At 39.9% G+C, this 15,083-nt stretch overlaps 1 protein-coding gene across 1 annotated transcript in view; it reads left to right on the top strand.

Moving 5' to 3' along the window:
* snx29 (sorting nexin 29) overlaps positions 1-15,083 on the top strand; it is a 111,076-nt gene that overhangs the window by 16,744 nt on the left and 79,249 nt on the right. Inside the window, exons 12-14 of the mRNA XM_041229152.1 lie at positions 773-836; positions 1,281-1,409; positions 4,345-4,430. Coding sequence (XP_041085086.1) covers positions 773-836; positions 1,281-1,409; positions 4,345-4,430 — 279 coding nt within the window. The remainder of the gene's footprint in view (positions 1-772; positions 837-1,280; positions 1,410-4,344; positions 4,431-15,083) is intronic.

The raw sequence follows: 15,083 nt of genomic DNA, 5'->3' as shown, positions 1-15,083 counted from the left end.
GCTTGACCTGAGCAGGGATCCGAGGTAATGGCTTTAACTGTGGAATCCATTCCCAGACTAACTGGACACACAGCCCAGTGATTTTACTGTAAAATGTCCGCCTACACCATAAAGTTCAGATGTACGTACTTGCTAAAATGTGGTTTAAATGTAAAAAGAACAGAGTCTCAGAAGGTGATCAATACAGGTGACACACTCTCTTATTGTATCAGTGTGTCTTCTCACTTATTGTAAACTTTGCTGTAAGTTGGGAGAGAAGGCATGTCTTCACACTGTATGTGCGGACAGCAGTGTAATTGAAATGGGGTGTGTCATTCCAGGCTTCCTCGGGAGTGTCCTGCTGCAGTTGGCAGAGTTGTGTCGCTGCTCCAATTGGAACAGAGCGGGTTTGATTTCATGCATTTGTTTGCTTTAAATGTTTCTGATTTCCATGTTAATTGAAGAGTCGGATGTCAGGATGCTTCTCTCTGCCTCTGATTTCTTGCTGAAGGACCAGCTGCTGGTGCTGCCAACTAAAATCTTCCACTCATCTTTAAAAAAAAAAAAAAAAAAGAAATTGACTGGTTCAACTTAACTATAACCTACAATACCACTCACCTGTTTCAGTGAAAATCTCAAATTCGCAGCTTCATACTGCCACACACAGCAACTTTGCAAGACTACAATGGCTCTGTTGAAGGCTTTGTTAGCCAGTGTTTTGCTGGTTCATGCCCTGTTTCTTCTTTCTGTCATATCCTAACTCTACATTTATTTATTTTGGTCTTCTCTTCAGCTGAGCTTCGACAGGCCATAGTCGCCATGATGAACAGGAAGAACGAGCTGGAGGATCAGAACAGGTAAGTGGTTTCTGGCTGAGACTCCCTTTTCACAAGTTCTTCAGCTAACCCTCCAAGCTAGACTTCCAAGCTAGATGGAAATAAGACTCCTGTTGCATAGCGGTTTGCTTCATTCCTGGTTTTACTATGAGTTTAATAATACCCACCTGAACTTGTTACCTATACACAGCGGCTAATCATAGTAAAACCTGGGATGGTTGAAACGGCTATGTAATTAGAGTCTTATTTCCATCCCTGGTATTGGAAGCAGTAATAAGCATAAAAGGAATTACCAGTGATTGGGGGATTTTGGTTTTGCATCAGTAATGGTCACAAACCAGAGGGTGTTGAATGGTCATCTAGGTCCCATTTGCGTTTTTTCTTGTGATAGTTACTTCCAGTTTCAGGCCTCATGCAAAGCCCTGGTCAGATTGAGCTGTAATTGTGTGTTGGTTTGTTTGCCAGCTCTTTGCGCAGCCTGCTGGACGGGGAGATGGAGCACTCTGCTGCTATCAGACAGGAACTGGATTCTGTCAAGAAGAGGCTGGCTGAGCTGGTGGAGAGGCACGCAGTCAAGGTCCAGGCTCTGGGGAGGTAGGTAGGCCTCACACCTTCACAACACTGTCGCATCTGAGGACTGTCCAGTGGAGGTTGTAACATTTAAAAAAAAAAAAAAATATGATATGATGGGGGAACAACTGCAGGCCGATAGATTTGTTTATTTTTTTTTTTTTTCAGTACTGGTAGTAGTTGTTGTTGTAACTGATTTAGTCCCCAAGGCGGTTTTTAAACCAGTTTCCAAAGGAGAAGAAAGGAAATGCACACCATAGACGTACTGCGTGTCATTCTTTTTAGAGAGAACTAACTGTCCAATATTGGAATGGAAATTCATAAAGGCATTCATTTAGTAATCCTTGAGTTTACCAAGCTCGCAGATAACATCCCATTTTATAACCTCTTGAGGTATAAGAGACATCTATCCCACAAAGAAAAATGATGCTAACTATTGTTTTTGTAATGAGGTGCATGAAACAGGTTTAAAACGTACTGACGGGTTGGATCAGGTCATCCAAATTTGTCAGTTTCCTCATTCTATGTGAGTTGGTCTCAAATGCATTTCAAGAAGAAACCGCTGAAACAGCCGCTCAGTCCCTTGTGTACCTTAAGGGGTTAAAGTTTAAATGCCTAGGAAATAGAATGGAATTTGATCAGGCTGTCTGAATGGACACTTTCGTTTTTGAACATACTTAGATTTAATCTGAGGACTCTGGTTTTGCACATGGGTTACGATATAATATCTAGTTTGGATTTAGGTAATGGTGGTATTTTCACAGTTCAGCTAAAACTTCCTCGTTTCAGTGAGTATTACCCAGCAGCTGCGGCTTTGTTGAGCCAGATTTGTAAAATGAGCTAGATATCGAGCAGCTCCTGCAGGAAATCTCTTTACCTTGCTTTTTAAACAGGCTGCTTGGAATGGTTCCAGTTTTAATGCATTCAAAAATAAATATTAATTGAGGATCACCATAGATTAAACTTTTTAAACTGGTAATTGGGCATTCGTTATGATGCCTAAAAATATTTATAACTTGCGAATTGCGAATAACTTGGTCGTTTCAATGAATCATACTTGCATTATTACATTCATGCATTATTCTAGTGATTTTGGACTGCAGCTGCAGGGTGAGCGTATTGTATTAAACTACTGGTCTTTTAAATTCTTCTGTAGTGTTGTTGTTCTGAGGTCTTTAAGGTCATGCATGTGAATTTTCTTAACCAAAAACTTGAACATTGCATTGTTTTCATGTTCCCAGGACAGTTGCCTAATTAAGCTGATTGGACAGTAACATGCACACCTTCAGTTACTTCTGCCAGCTACACCAGATTATGGGGCTTTTAGCAAACAGCAAGTGGAGCGCTGTGCTTGTGTTTTATGGAGCTTGGCGAGGGAATGGAACACCATGCTTCTTGGTGCTGCCTGTGTATCATTGCTCTCGGGGACTGGAGCATCCCCTCAAAATGTGTTTATGTGTGATCAGATTGGAACTCTTTCCTCCACAGCCATTAATGGGCTTTCAGGCTCAGCGACCTAAATTACAGAAATGCATTTAGTTGAATTGCTTCATCTTCTTTAATCCTTTTTTGAGGTTTGTGGTTCACCATCTGTTCCAGCACAGCGTCTGCCTGCAGCAAAAAGACATCGCAATGAACAATGAGACACCTTAAATATCCTGCAGAGAGCACTGGTGACTACTCACATGAATGAAGCCCTTGTGTGCACCGTTAAAGAATCCCTCTAGTTGATGCAGATACAGAGAACAGTTTGACTGCTACTTGTTTGCACAATACCTCGTCTCCACATGTTTGACTTAAAATTGCAAACATCCCAATTAGAATTTAAATGGTAAACCATTTAAGTGGTGGAACACTACCAAGAGTGCACAGTTGTCGCAAGGAGAAGGTATTATTCCAAGCAGTTTCCTTGCTTGTTTCAATTTTGCCATTGCACTTAATTGCTAATTGTGCTCCTTAGTCATGATTTCTGAGCAATTGGATTGCTGCAGAGCAAGATTATGGTAATAATATTTAATGTCTGTCACAAAGCACTTTACACAGGTAGGCTGTGAACTGTGCATTCAGGATGGAGCACAAGGCAGTTAAGTGACTTGCTCAGGGTCGCGCAGTGTGTCAGTCAATCAGTGGGAGAGGTAGGATTTGAACCAGTGACCTTCTGGTCACAAGCCCTGGACCATACTGCCTCCTGTAAACGTGTGCCTTCTGAGGAAGTTGAATGCCCACCGTAAAAAAATGTTGTAAAGTGAATCTTTTCAGTTTGTGCTTGTAACAGATGGCGCTTCCCAACCCGTTCATAAGTACTAGGGTACATATCTATGTTCATATAGATTTTAATTAGAATGCAGAAACCCTCCGAGGTCTAAATCTGAAAAATGATTAGTGCTTTCCACAGCACATTGAGGTCTGGATTGCTTGAAGTTCAGAAGTAGGACAGCTGTCGCCTGGAACCATGCACCTGCTGTTAGTTGTGACTCCAGTCTGCACTTGCACTCAAGTCATCATTGCATTATGCTGCAGTAGGCCATGTGTATAATTCTTGCTTATGTTATTGTGCAGTGTTTCTTTTATGTTTTAGTGTACTTACTGAAGTATTGAAGCCTGGCAATTCATTAGCTATGCTCCTGTAACAACACATAGAAGCTGTCATCAATAGCCATTAGTAAATATTGATAGTGGTTGTTTAATCAGGCAACAGTTCTCCAGAGGACGTGCTGTTTTTTGTGCTGCCATCCTGACAAAGACTTTTTGAAACTGGGCTTTGTGATTTCACATACAGTTTTGGACTCTTCTTGTGAAGTTTTCGGAATCGCAATGGTAAAATGTTTTTTTTTTTTTTTTTTTTTTCAGTCTGCATTCACGGAAGCTTTCTGTGCAGCTTTGTTCCCATCTCAAGTGTGTTCGTCTTGTATATGCCTTGTATAATGTATTAAGAGATGAATCTCTGCTTATCTCCCAGGGAGAACGAGGTTCTGAAAGTGCAGCTGAAGAAGTATGTGGGCGCTGTCCAGATGCTGAAGAGAGAAGGGGGGCAGACCAACGACGGTAAGAAGCTTGACTCTACTACAGTAATTACTGACACTGGAAAACAAGGCATGATGTAATGAAAGGCTAGACTGGAGATGGGGATCGGGCTTCAGTGCGGAAGGTAGTGGGTTTGAGTATCTCAGAAGGGTAGTGGGCTGCAGTTTGGAAGATAATGGGTTTGAGTATCTCGGGGTACTGGGCTGCAGTGTGGAAGGCATGCTGTACACTAGTAAATTCAATATGAGAGACTGCTTATAAATCAGGTGTTCATTTGTAATTATATTTCCTACCACAGGACCTTAAAAAATAAAATTAAAAAAAAAAAAAAACACCAAAACAAAACAAAACAAAAACAATAGTCTTCTTTTTATGCCCACCTAGTGGATTTCTGAAAAAAATACTCGCAGCTTCCACAGCCACGTATGAGAAAACAAGCGTATAAGTTTTAATGGCATTGCCATAGCTGTGGTTGGCATACTTTGCATGCATGTTTTAATCAGCTCCTCCAGCAGAGATGCATTTAACATGTCAGTGTTACAGATGGAAGTATCTGCAGCAGGATACAGGCTATACCCCAGCGACAGTATTGACATTTTGCTAATGCTTAAAGGTTATTTAGGTAAAGGTATTTTTATCAAAAGAAGACCACATAACAAGGCAGACTGAAATGAATTCATTCCTTATTTTTCTTCAGTATTCGTACGTTAACACACTGGCCTGGTTTTCTTTCCTGGGATTAGTTGTGTGTGTTAGAATACAGCTATCGGCGCACAGACTGGGGATGTCAGGAGATCTACTTCCAGACAGTGTGCCACACTCTTCTAGTTTGTTTCTCACTGTATGCTGCTGAATCCAGGATTGCATAGTGGTTGTAAAATGTACCACTTGGCACTGCTGCAATATAAAATGAAAGGACTCCATCCGTCAAGATGTTAATTATATATAAGTGGTACTTGCTGTACTTGGACGAGTTTGGCATGTATAGCAAGGTTTTTCAAAGACAGAATTAGAGCAGATGGGACAAAACTGGTAGTATTTCAACTAATGGTGAACAGTTTTTTTTTTTTTATTGTTATTAAAAATTGCTCTATTGAAAGTTAAATAAGTAAAAAATACCTCTAGACAGCTAAATGCAAGAAACACAAACGGAGAATTGTAGCTGCCCACACACATTTAGTTTAACAAGTGCTTGTAGCTCCTATTTTCAGTAAGAGTAGGCTCCAGTGGATGGTTTGGTAAGGAGGGAAGCAGGGCTCAAGTAATTCCTTACATTAAGATTAGCAGCAGGGTCTTCAATCCTTTGAGCTAACAGGCAAACCAGATGTCAAAAGAGAGTTTCGAGGGCTGATACACATCTTGTGAAATTACCTGTTAGAAGCTCAGCCTCACTAATGGGTATACTTTTGAAATTCTCTAATTAGAGTCAAATATATCTTTTAAAGCATTCAATGTGAAGGTTTTAAACCTTTTGCCTGTGTCTTTGATGTTTTTCAGTACATTTCTGGCATCAGAAGTTTGTTAATTGGTCACCAGGCAGGGAATTAATACCTGGGTGCATAATAAAAGCAATTTTTGTAATCTTGTCAAACATTTTAAAGGTTATCCAAAGACATTTCACACCAAACTAGTAATAATTTGTTTGTGAGGTTTTTTTTTTTTAGCCTTTGAATATTGCCCTTGGAGTGCTAACAAGCTAACAAAATAGATTCTTTTAGCTTTAAAAAAATTAACCCGTTGCTGTCTCCTTGTTGAGTTCTCCTTGTTAAAAAAAAAAAAAAAAGTAATATTATCTGAGTAAATTTGCACTTGCAGTTTTTGGAAACACCTACTCTATTCTCATGTGCAAAATAATGTCCCTCATGTGTGGTTAATTTATTGTGCATATTCCATAAGAGCATAAGTGACTCTATAGCAAGGTTCACACTGGACTAGAAGTCAAGTGTCCTTAGAATTGGTCAAAAACAGAGGTCATGTAGCAACCTCCCAGACATGGGCTAGTTTTCAGCAAGGAAAGTGGGTCAGTTTAAAATTAAAAGTGATGTGGCCAGAGAAGGGTGCTCTTGTGCATGATTTGTAAATAGTGAACCGGGTGTAAATAACTTGTGCAAGATGGAAGAATGAAGCGTATCAGCTGGGTGTCTTTTCATTTCATTTTGTCGTCTTTAACAAAAGCTATAAGCACCATGACATGTCGAATGAGTGATACGTATTTCCATACATATCAAAAGCTTCGTTTGAAAGCATGTGAAGTACACATTTCAGTGACCCTTGTTCACTTAAGAATTTAGCCAAGCAGCCAGATGGAAATGATATTCAGCTGCAATGAAGGTGGAAAGTCCCCTGAAAGGTCTAATCCATCACACAGTTCTGAGGTACGACTGTAAGAAAGTCTAGTAGACGGTGTACTATTAAGTAATTGTACATGGTGGCATTTTTATATCAGTTATGGAGGGATATCCACTCCCTGTTAGAGCTGTGTGATTTTTCTGTTAGTGGTGGGTGATTTGGAGTTGGTTAAGGAGTATGAAATATGGGGATGGATGGAAAAGGTTGGAGAGATTGTAATAGAAGCAGCAGTAGAGGAACAGCAATACAAGTCTATACCAAGCTCAAATTAAAAACAAAATGACCTTTCTAAATGGTGCCGGCCGTGCTCGTAGGTCCTTTTTTAATTAACCCAAACCGACTTCTTTTCCTTTTGTCCCAGTCGTGAATTCATATAAAATGGAGCCGAGCTACACAATTATTATTATTTTTGTTGGGGGCAAATTATTTTGACATAGTGGTGTGGAAAATGTTCATTTACTGCAGGATGGTTGTGTCTGCAGAGCAGAAAATGGAGATTGGGGTCAGACCTTGACAAATATCCTGTGTATGCAGCTAACCAGCTGATCCATTCCCAGAGGCCCAGCGCTCGGAGAGAGCATTGTTCACTCTGATGAATGATGCTCTTGCTGTAAATGAGCTTTCGCATGAAAAGCCTGACAGTGGCAAAGAAAAGAAGACTGTCGTGGGCTGGGGATGTGGGGAGAAAAAGAGAGTGGCGCAGAGCTGATAACTTGAGGAAAATGTGCTTCAAATTGAAGGTTTCGAGATAATAGCGAGACAGGGAAAGACAGGATGATGAATGTACTGTATCACTGGTAATGGCTGGGGGGGAAAAAAATGAATAGAGGCTTTTTATGTATTTATATATTTATTTTTTTGTGTGTGGAAAATGTAGTCCTGTAGAAGGTGCTGGATTGACAGACTTCAGAAGCTACAGTGTAGTTCTACAGCAGCATAATTCACTTTTTTATAATAATCTTTATTTTTATATAGTACCTTTCATAGTGGACCACCATCACAAAGCACTTTACAAGATATGAGACTAGGGTGTGCGAACTATGCATCAGCGGCAGAGTCACTTACAACAACGTCTCACCCCAAAGACGGAGCACAAGGATGTTCAGTGACTTGCTCAGGATCACACAATGAGTCAGTGGCTGAGCTGGGATTTGAACCCGGGACCTCTTGGTTACAAGCCCCTTTCTTTAACCACTGGACCACACAGCCTCCTATTTTTTTAGTCTTTCACCTTTGGAGGCTGCGGTTAAAATTCAGCTAAACTCACAAGTGAAATTAGTAAATTAATTTCGACAAAGAATAAGTAGCAGGGTTCTAAAAAATATAGCGTTTCACATCCCCACATGTTGCTACAACTGTTTAAATAAAGTACCTGTCATTTTCCTTTTGATTGTTAACATCCTGACCAATTTTCCTGCAGTGATTTAGAGGACAGATCTCAAACCCCAGTGCACTAGAGCGGACATTTTGAAAAGAGCTTTGAAACAGACTTTAAAGTTATAAGTGTAAAATGTTTTCAGAATGTTTTAAACATTTGTAGCAACGGGGACGGACAGCGGTATATTTTCCGGAACTCCTCTACTTACTCTTTAACCCCCATTGGTCTGCATGACAAAACCATCACGTAATTCGGTAACATTGTCATTCTCTGCTTAAGAAACCCAGGCCTAAGTGCCAAGAGTGTTCAGGTCTGGACTGAGGGAAGCTCATAGCCAGCACCCTTTTCAAACCAAATATCTTTCAATCCAAGTGTCTTTCATCAAAAAAGAGTGACCAGAGCTTCAGTCTCAAAGTGTGCCTCCCAATTCTTCCCTATCAAGTACAGTTTTTAAAGAATGGCCATGTATCTTCTATTCTAATGATGGTGTAATGGTGGGCTCTTCTAGTGTCATTTACTAGAAATACCACCCAGGGAGAAAACTTTGAACAGCTGTTCTGGGCACTCCGAAGCAACATCACTGTTGTTTTAAACAAACGCTTTTGATGATCAGCGGTGCTTGAAGCATGGCAGGATCTGACAGTGCTGCAGAGCCTTTGAACTGAGCAACAGTGGCTATGCTGGACACAACTGCCTTAATTGGCGTCCTGGGGCTTCCTATTTGAACTTGATTCCTCCCTGGGGATGTGGTATGTCTGAAATGTTTGCCAGAGCAGCACATGGGTTGTCGGAGACTGGAAAAACCATGGTTAATGTGCTGCAGTCACTGTCACTGAAAATACTACCATACACACATGAGCTACTATAACTGTCTCAGGTGCTGTGTGCCTGTATACTAGTAACTACAACATTATAGCTTTATTACAGGCTTTATTATGTATCCGTCTCTTAACTATCAATAACCTGAGGAATGAAACTGAACCGATGCCCCTGGCTGTTTATTTATGGAAACTCAGCTGAATGTTGTATAAAATCTATTCTGTATTTAAATAAAACCAAAAAAAACTTCCTCTCTTCTTTCTTTCTTTCTTTCTTTCTTTCTTTCCCCTATTACAGCGATATGTGATTTAATTTCAGATAAAACACAGTGACTGTGAATCCCAGCCCCGAGCTTCTTCTCTGCTTTGTCGGCTGTCTTTCTCATCCCTGTGGCAGTGTTGGTGCATGCCCTCTGGTTTACTGCCTGGTGGCATCTGTAGCTACTAAGAGGATTACTGAGTTCTGAAGAAAAACATATTTTGTCTGCTTTTCTTTCTTTGCTGTTTTGTCTCACCCCTCGCTTAAAAACGTATTTATTCCTAATAAAATAACTGGAAATTAAAGAGCTTGTGATTTAAATAAGGTCATGTTGCCAGTTGTTCGCTTACATCTCCTATCTCCGATGTTTAAAGATTTTTTTCTATTAGTTAAAATGATACATGTTACCATGCTATGTTAAAGGAAGCTCTCCAGAGCAGCCTTTCCAGGCAGTTTGACCTCTTTTAGGTGAGACTACTGGTGTACAGAAAAGAAAAGAATAACTTTATGTAAGCTTTGCTTCACTGGGAAAACCTAACCATTTTAGATGTATGTAGCAATCCAGTAAAGTAATAAATCCAATAAAGTAATGAGTGACGCTATGTTGGAATCAAAGGTCATCCACAGACCCAACAAGGGATGTTCCTGCTTTGCGAAGCCTGAAGCAGCTTCATCATCTTCAGTCGCAGAGCAGGACAGTGTGCGTCCAGGCACTGAACCGAGTGGCTGCAACAATGACACATTTAGTTAGACGACATGGTCACATAAGGTGGCAGCGTGTGCCAGCTTCAGCTGACGAGCAGAAAGCTGTCACTCGGCTGCAACCATGGCCTGGTGCTGGAGGGCAGGGAGTTGTCAAGAAGTGTCTGCAGACCTGGCGTATCTAAATAGTTGTTCAAACTTGAAGTCGGTTTTATGACAACAGACACATGGTGTGTAGAACACTGAAATTTTTGATAGTGTAGTAAACATGGGGTATGGTAAATTCAGCTCAGTCAGGCCTGTTATACACGGTGTGTGCATGTTAGTTTATACATACTCAGGGTGCTTGAAGAGGCAGTGTGTCAGTGCACTGGGATGAGTTTGTCTTTGTATGTGGGTCAGGGTTTGTTTTTGTGTGTGGGTCAGTTTACACTAATTTGGACAGGTGGTTGTCATTGTCGGAGCTGCGAATCCTGTTACCTGACCTCTTCAGTGCTGGTGAGTATTTTAATCAATACCTAGCAAGTAAACAACATTTTAATATGCCTCCCGTAGTGTGTTTTTAATATTTTAAAGATGTTTTTACAAGATTGATATGCTGAGATGCAACAGCGTCTTGCTGGGGGGTTAGCGAAGTGAGAACGTTTTGAATTAAAACGAATAATGCAGCCAGGCAAGATGTTGTTTAAACCCAAACTTGTCTTGGAGTTTATCTGGGACACCTAGGATTTTAAAGTACAGTTGCACCACAGGATCTATTATTATCCTCAAACTCAGAAGGATCCAAATTCAAAATCTCATCCAGCTACACATTAAACCGCCACATACAGTGTTTCCAGAGTTAATTTGAAAAGTATTAAGAGCAGTGCAACTTGGCAGCTGTCAAAGGTAGACCACTGGGAATAAAATGGTATGTGGATATCTTCTGGTTAGTATCTATCCCATCCTCTTAAATGTGGGTATAATGGAACAGTTCTGCATCTCATTCAGAATGCTTCATCAGGAAAACACATTGACACGAAGTCATCCGCAAGTCTCCTTGGGGAAATCAAGGAACCGCCCGCTTGCTTATATTGAGCTATGCATTGGTTACGTGCGTTAAGTCATTAAGAAAAATCTAATTAACACGCAGATACAAAGTGACTTTATTAAAACACCTCTGGTAAAACGGCAGAGTAGCAGTCCTTCATCTCCAAGTTAGAGGAGAAGCAGCTGTTCTAGTCAAAAGGAAATAAGTTGAAACCAGAACCTGGGTGACCTTCAGTTAGCTGAATGTGGTTACCACTCTAGCAGTCCACTGTGCCAGTGCCAAACAAAATGACTAAGTAACTGTTAATGGTATACTATTTTGTGACACCCAATGATGGAATAATGGTGTTCTTGCAGGTTTTATACCGAGTTTGAAGACCGGCCTTTATCCTGTGAAAACAGTAGTGGCTGTGTGGTCCAAGCGTTACACAGATAAAAATGGCTTATTTTCTCATTTAAAAAGTGCTTACAGCTTCATTTTAAATGCAGGACATTATAACAAAGCTGCAAGGTTCAAGTGACATTTGTTGTTCAAAGCTTGTTAGTCAACACAAGGATGGTCGCATTACACAGTTACAGGCTTTCGCTGGCACTAACCCACGTGCTTTGCAACACGTTTTTTAAAAAACATTCTGCAATGAATCCTTTTTATTCATTTTATTAAAGAAACCCTTCAAATTGTTGGGCTTTCAATTCGAAAGCCTGCAATTAGTTGCAGCTGGCTACTGTGAATTACTTGAATGTGGTTCATTTGAAGAATTGAAATGTAGAATGAACCAACTGGAAGATAAAAGGAAGACTGTATCTGTGTTTTTAAATGTAGTTACTGAAGTGTTACCTGCATGTAGATGCAGAGTGTGAGTTTATCTGAAACTGGATTGCAGTGCGGATTCTGGTAAATCTTTCCAAATATTAACTACATTTAGGAGGTCCTGTATAAAAAGGTGCACAGGTGTGTATGATTTTTTAATGGTATTTTTTTTATGAACCCAGTTTACTGATCACTTCTGGAAGATATTTCACTGCCGCCCTTCCAGTTCATCTTCCAGGCACCACATAAAGGAAGATCAATGCAAAGATGCATGTTAGGTCAACATGAACAGGAATTATTGAGTTAAGTATTCACACTTCGTTCACCTGTATTTGGTCACATGCAACTAAAATGTAGAATGGACCAAAATGATATGCAGTGGGAATCTAATGTCCCTGTGTTGCAAACAGGCAATTTTAAAAACCGGGGAACTGCTGTTGAATATATCTGATTCCAGTGAAAGATAGGATCATTTTTGATGAGATGCATTTCAATGTGCATCTATGCATCTTTGGAGCAGCAGTAAAGCGTGAGATTGTGGTTTAAGAAAACCACAATCTGTGAAACGGAGATCAAAGAGTCTACATGTACTCTTCAGTGGGTTTTATTGCTCAACATAATTGCTGTTTTACAGCTCAGCAAGGCTATTGTAAGTGTTACCATGGAGACAGACACTTCTTAGCCTAAAAATAGACAAGCAGTGAACTTTTCTATATTTTTTATTATTGTTATTTTTATAAATTTAGGCTGACACGTGTTGAGATAGAGAACCCTGATTATAGAGCCAGCAAATATTATTCGCTTTGACCAATTCATCATCGGCTTCTTTTGAAAGAAAGCATCATAATTAAAATTGTAAAGGCACAGGCGCGTATTGTGGCTTGAATTAACATTTTTGGCTCAATGTGTAATTAAAAAAAAAAAAAAATCTTATACTCCTATATCATTCTTTCCTCGTGCACTGTGGTTGCAATTAAAATTGTATGTGACAGTTTCTGGATTAGTAAAATTTATTTGATCCAAATCTGGGGCAGATCCAGCCAGGGAACCAACAAATGAAACGAGTTCTGGTAGCCTCAACCCACATCTAAACAAAAGGTGAAAAACAGTGTCTGGATAAAAATAACTATAGTTTGATTCTCCCGTTTCATAAGGTTGTGCACGTGTACTGTATCAATCAAAACATTGGCTGTCCGTTACCTTGAGAATGACTGCCTTCACAGAAAGAGGGGTACTTCCATATTGATCCCAGAGCTTCTATCTTCTCCCTCTCCAGTAAAGCACATACCACACTATTAGATTTAGGTCTAGTGACTGCTTGATGCAACTGGAGCTTTGGAATGTTTTAATTTAAACCTGTCACTGGATTCTCGTTAAATACATTCGAAATTAAGGAAGGCTGCTTTTGTGTTTTGTACAGGGATCTGGATTTCATTTGAACCTTTCTTGTATCCTTAGTTACTCTACTTACAGGCTTACTTGCATTGAAAACAGTGCTCTGATCGGCTAGCATCCGTTGGGCCACTAGGTGGCAGAGTTGTTTACTTCTCATTCTCTTCCATGTTTCTTGTGAAGTTCCATTGTCTTATTTTTTTTGCTTATGTGAGCTGAAGTTTTTTCAATGAAAAAGAAACTGGCTGTGTTTAAAAAAAAAAAAAAAAAAAAAAAAAATAACCTTTCTTCAAGCGAATCTATTATGCACGTGGAAGTTTTTACAAAAAATGTTTTGCTGTTCAGGAGCTCTCTTTTGATTAAACATGCTGACAGAAAGACTGGAGTCCATTTCAGTGTCAAACTTTGGAGGTCCTGCAAACTGACATTTAAAACCAGACCCACGACAGTCATTGTGCAATCCAACTGATATGTAATATCACTGTTGAGTGATATCAAAAAATGGAGTTTGTCATTATCTGCATTGATTGTATGTACACTCCATTTATTGATGGGTTCGTTTTTCAAGTTGTAAATTATATCATTGTAAATGAACCAGTGTTGTTTATTTTCTTTTTCTTTTATTGATTGAATAGTCTGGACCAGCATTCCAGATATTACATGGACACAGTAGATGGAACGTTTCCTGGTTACGCTTAATTTGTATCAACAGTGTTGGTAAATTGCTAAGGTCCAGTTAAATAGGATACATTGGGTGTTATGGGCCATGTCCTTGTATGATGTTTTTATGTAGTACAGAATAAATACCAGGGATTTGCATAAGCAAGTAACCAGGATGGAAGGTTTATTGCAGGCACTTGCTGGACAAGTTAAAGTATTCGTTATTTTTTCAAAAAAGTCTGAGAAATTCACTGGATTAAGATACAGCACCGGCACAGTGATCACTATGCTGCTAACTGCCTGTAGTGTTGAAAACACGAAAAAAGGCTGATAAAAAGAGAAAAAAAAAAAAAAAAAAAATTGGATGTGAATGCCTAGAAACTCGGATTTACCTACAGACAGCTAAATATTTGCATAAGATTAAATGAATGTTAATCAGGTTACTGTAATTTCTTTTACTAACTTGAGGAACTGAAAACTGAAACAGCTGCTAAGCAGCAACCCAAATCTGGAGGCGATCCAGGCATTTCTCTAGCAGACTAGAACATGGCAGCGTATGGCAAGGAGAGAGGGATTCAGCATGTTAATGACGAGGCTGGAAGCTCAGCAGACAGGCTGCTAGTTAGGGTTTCATGAACAAACGTGGTCATACTCTGCTTCTCCAGCTCCTCAGCGTGTTGTGGGGAGTGTGTTGTGTTTGTGGGCTTTTCTGGAACAGCTTTATCTAATAGCACTCCAGAGTGGTGCGTTGGGAGATATGGTTTGGTGTGTTTTCAGGAGAATTTCAAAATTGTATGCAAAACCAGATAGTGGAGGCTGTTTCAATTTCATCTTTCTGCAACACACATATAGTGGTGCTCATAGGTTTATAAATATATTAATCTGTATTTTTGAGTAATGGTAGCAATGGCTTGCCAGTACTTACATGCTCAAACATATGCACATTGTAACAAGATTATTATTGAAGCAGCTTGCACGGTCTTTCAATGGTTTTGAAATTCATACACAATATTTGATGCTGGGAATCAAGGCACTGAACACAAGTTTAAAACCAGAAGGAAACTCGTTGAGATATAAAACAAGCATGGGAGATAAGGGTAGGCAGCTGGAGAGTAACCAGCCACATGACATTGACCACAGTGAGCTGGTCCTTTCTGTAGCCTTTGTCAGTGGACTGCCTGTGCACACCCCTTGAGATTTAGCTTGCAGTGTAGCCTTGGAGCTGTGAATCCTGTGGTCCCACACTGAAGGGTGTAACGAGGCAACGATACTCAAT

The sequence above is a fragment of the Polyodon spathula genome, chromosome 26 (genome assembly GCF_017654505.1).
Source record: "Polyodon spathula isolate WHYD16114869_AA chromosome 26, ASM1765450v1, whole genome shotgun sequence".
NCBI classification, from domain to species: Eukaryota; Metazoa; Chordata; class Actinopteri; order Acipenseriformes; family Polyodontidae; genus Polyodon; species Polyodon spathula.
This window is presented reverse-complemented; position numbering and strand designations above follow the sequence as displayed.